Raw genomic sequence first — 1,773 nt, forward strand, 5'->3', positions numbered from 1 at the left:
CAGTAAGATCCCAACTGTCCCAGTAAGATCCCAACTGTCCCAGTAAGTTCCCAACTGTCCCAGTAAGCTCCCAACTGTCCCAGTAATATCACAACTGTCCCAGTAAGATCCCAACTGTCCCAGTAAGATCACAACTGTCCCAGTAAGCTCCCAACTGTCCCAGTAAGATCACAACTGTCCCAGTAAGCTCCCAACTGTCCCAGTAAGATCCCAACTGTCCCAGTAAGCTCCCAACTGTCCCAGTAAGATCACAACTGTCCCAGGAATATCACCACTGTTCCAGTAAGCTCCCAACTGTCCCAGTAAGATCCCAACTGTCCCAGTAAGTTCCCAACTGTCCCAGTAAGCTCCCAACTGTCCCAGTCAGCGCCCCTCTGCTTACCTGTTTCCACTTTCTCTCATCAGCATGCAGTACTCAACCAGCCTTTTTTCCACTTATTCCCTGCCAGATGTTAATGTTTCCTCATGCTGATACTCTCCAGCCACCTAGACCTGGACCTAGAGCTGGACCTAGACCTAAACCTGGACTTGCAACTGAGCCTGGGCCTGGACTTGCAGCTACATCTGGACATGGACATAAACTTGCACCTAGCCTGAGCATGAACTTGGACCTGGACCATAACCAGGACATGAACCTGCACCTGCACCTACTGTACATGTAAGCTAATCTATCTTGACTATAAATCACTGAACTCTTACCCTGCTGCCCCACTTGACAACTTAATAGGACGTGATTATTTTCAACAAGTGTCAACACAGTCTCATGGCAGTTTGTTAAATAGTCACAATATCTATTTATTCATACACATGGACACCGATTTTAAATTTGACTACAGCTAAAAAACAAATGAAAAAGGTCAAAAACCAAGACGAGGACAGTCAGAAACCAAGATGGCGATGTTGAAAAATCAAGATGGCGACGTTCAGAAACCAAGATGGCGACGGTCAAAAACCAAGATGGTGACGTTCAAAAACCAAGATGGCGACGTTCAGAAACCAAGATGGCGACGGTCAAAAACCAAGATGGCGATGGTCAAAAACCAAGATGGCAATGGTCAAAAACCAAGATGGCGATGGTCAAAAACCAAGATGGTGACAGTCAGAAGCCAAGATGGTGACGGTCAACAACTTCTCCACTGCTTTCTCTTAGCCCTTCCCCTCATTTTAAGTACTGGAGAAGCGCTGTATGAATCTTATAATTATTGAAATCAGTTGAGAAACAAGTCAAACTCTAAATATTTATGTTAACGTACTTTTTATTTATCATCACGGCCAGGTGTGTGGCGCAGGTCTGCAGCCCTTTGCCGTTCAGAGACTTGTTCCTGCTGCTCAAACACACGACGGCAATCTTCAGGTAGGTGAGCATCACGCTGCCGAGGGAGGAGCCCAGCAGCACCACCGTGTAGCCGAGGCCGTAGATGTTGTTGGCGAGGACGCTCTCACAGGAGAGCTTGAACAAGGAAGCGTTGTCACAGAACGGGTTGAGTACAGTCTGCCTTCAGCGGGACAGGCGGATGCTGAGCCCCAAGAGGATCCCCACCATCAACAACGCCACCGTCCACGCCGACAGCTTCACCACCGTCCTGCTGGTCATGATGGCGGCGTATCGCAGAGGGCTGCAGATGGCCACGTAGCGGTCGAAGGCCATGATCATGAGCACCGTGTGGGAGGCGCCTGCGTTAAAGTGACCGCAAAAAGCCTGAGCGACGCAGTCGATATAGTGGATGTACCGCTCTGTGATTGGAGTAAAAACGTTACTCAACAAGCGAGGGA

General features: G+C 48.8%; 1 protein-coding gene across 1 annotated transcript; it reads right to left on the reverse strand.

Annotated features, from left to right (window-relative positions):
• Window positions 1-1,032: 1,032 nt before the first annotated feature.
• Window positions 1,033-1,765, reverse strand: LOC116380694 (olfactory receptor 52N5-like; the record flags this gene model as incomplete). The annotated part of the gene is given in 2 exon segments (XM_031842589.1): window positions 1,033-1,067; window positions 1,261-1,765. Coding segments are annotated over 2 exon segments (540 nt in total), but the record flags the coding sequence as incomplete, so codon positions are not given.
• Between the last annotated feature and the right edge of the window lie 8 nt (window positions 1,766-1,773).

The sequence above is a fragment of the Anarrhichthys ocellatus genome, unplaced genomic scaffold, assembly GCF_004355925.1.
Source record: "Anarrhichthys ocellatus isolate YVR2014 unplaced genomic scaffold, GSC_Weel_1.0 scaffold8390, whole genome shotgun sequence".
In the NCBI taxonomy this organism is placed as follows: Eukaryota; Metazoa; Chordata; class Actinopteri; order Perciformes; family Anarhichadidae; genus Anarrhichthys; species Anarrhichthys ocellatus.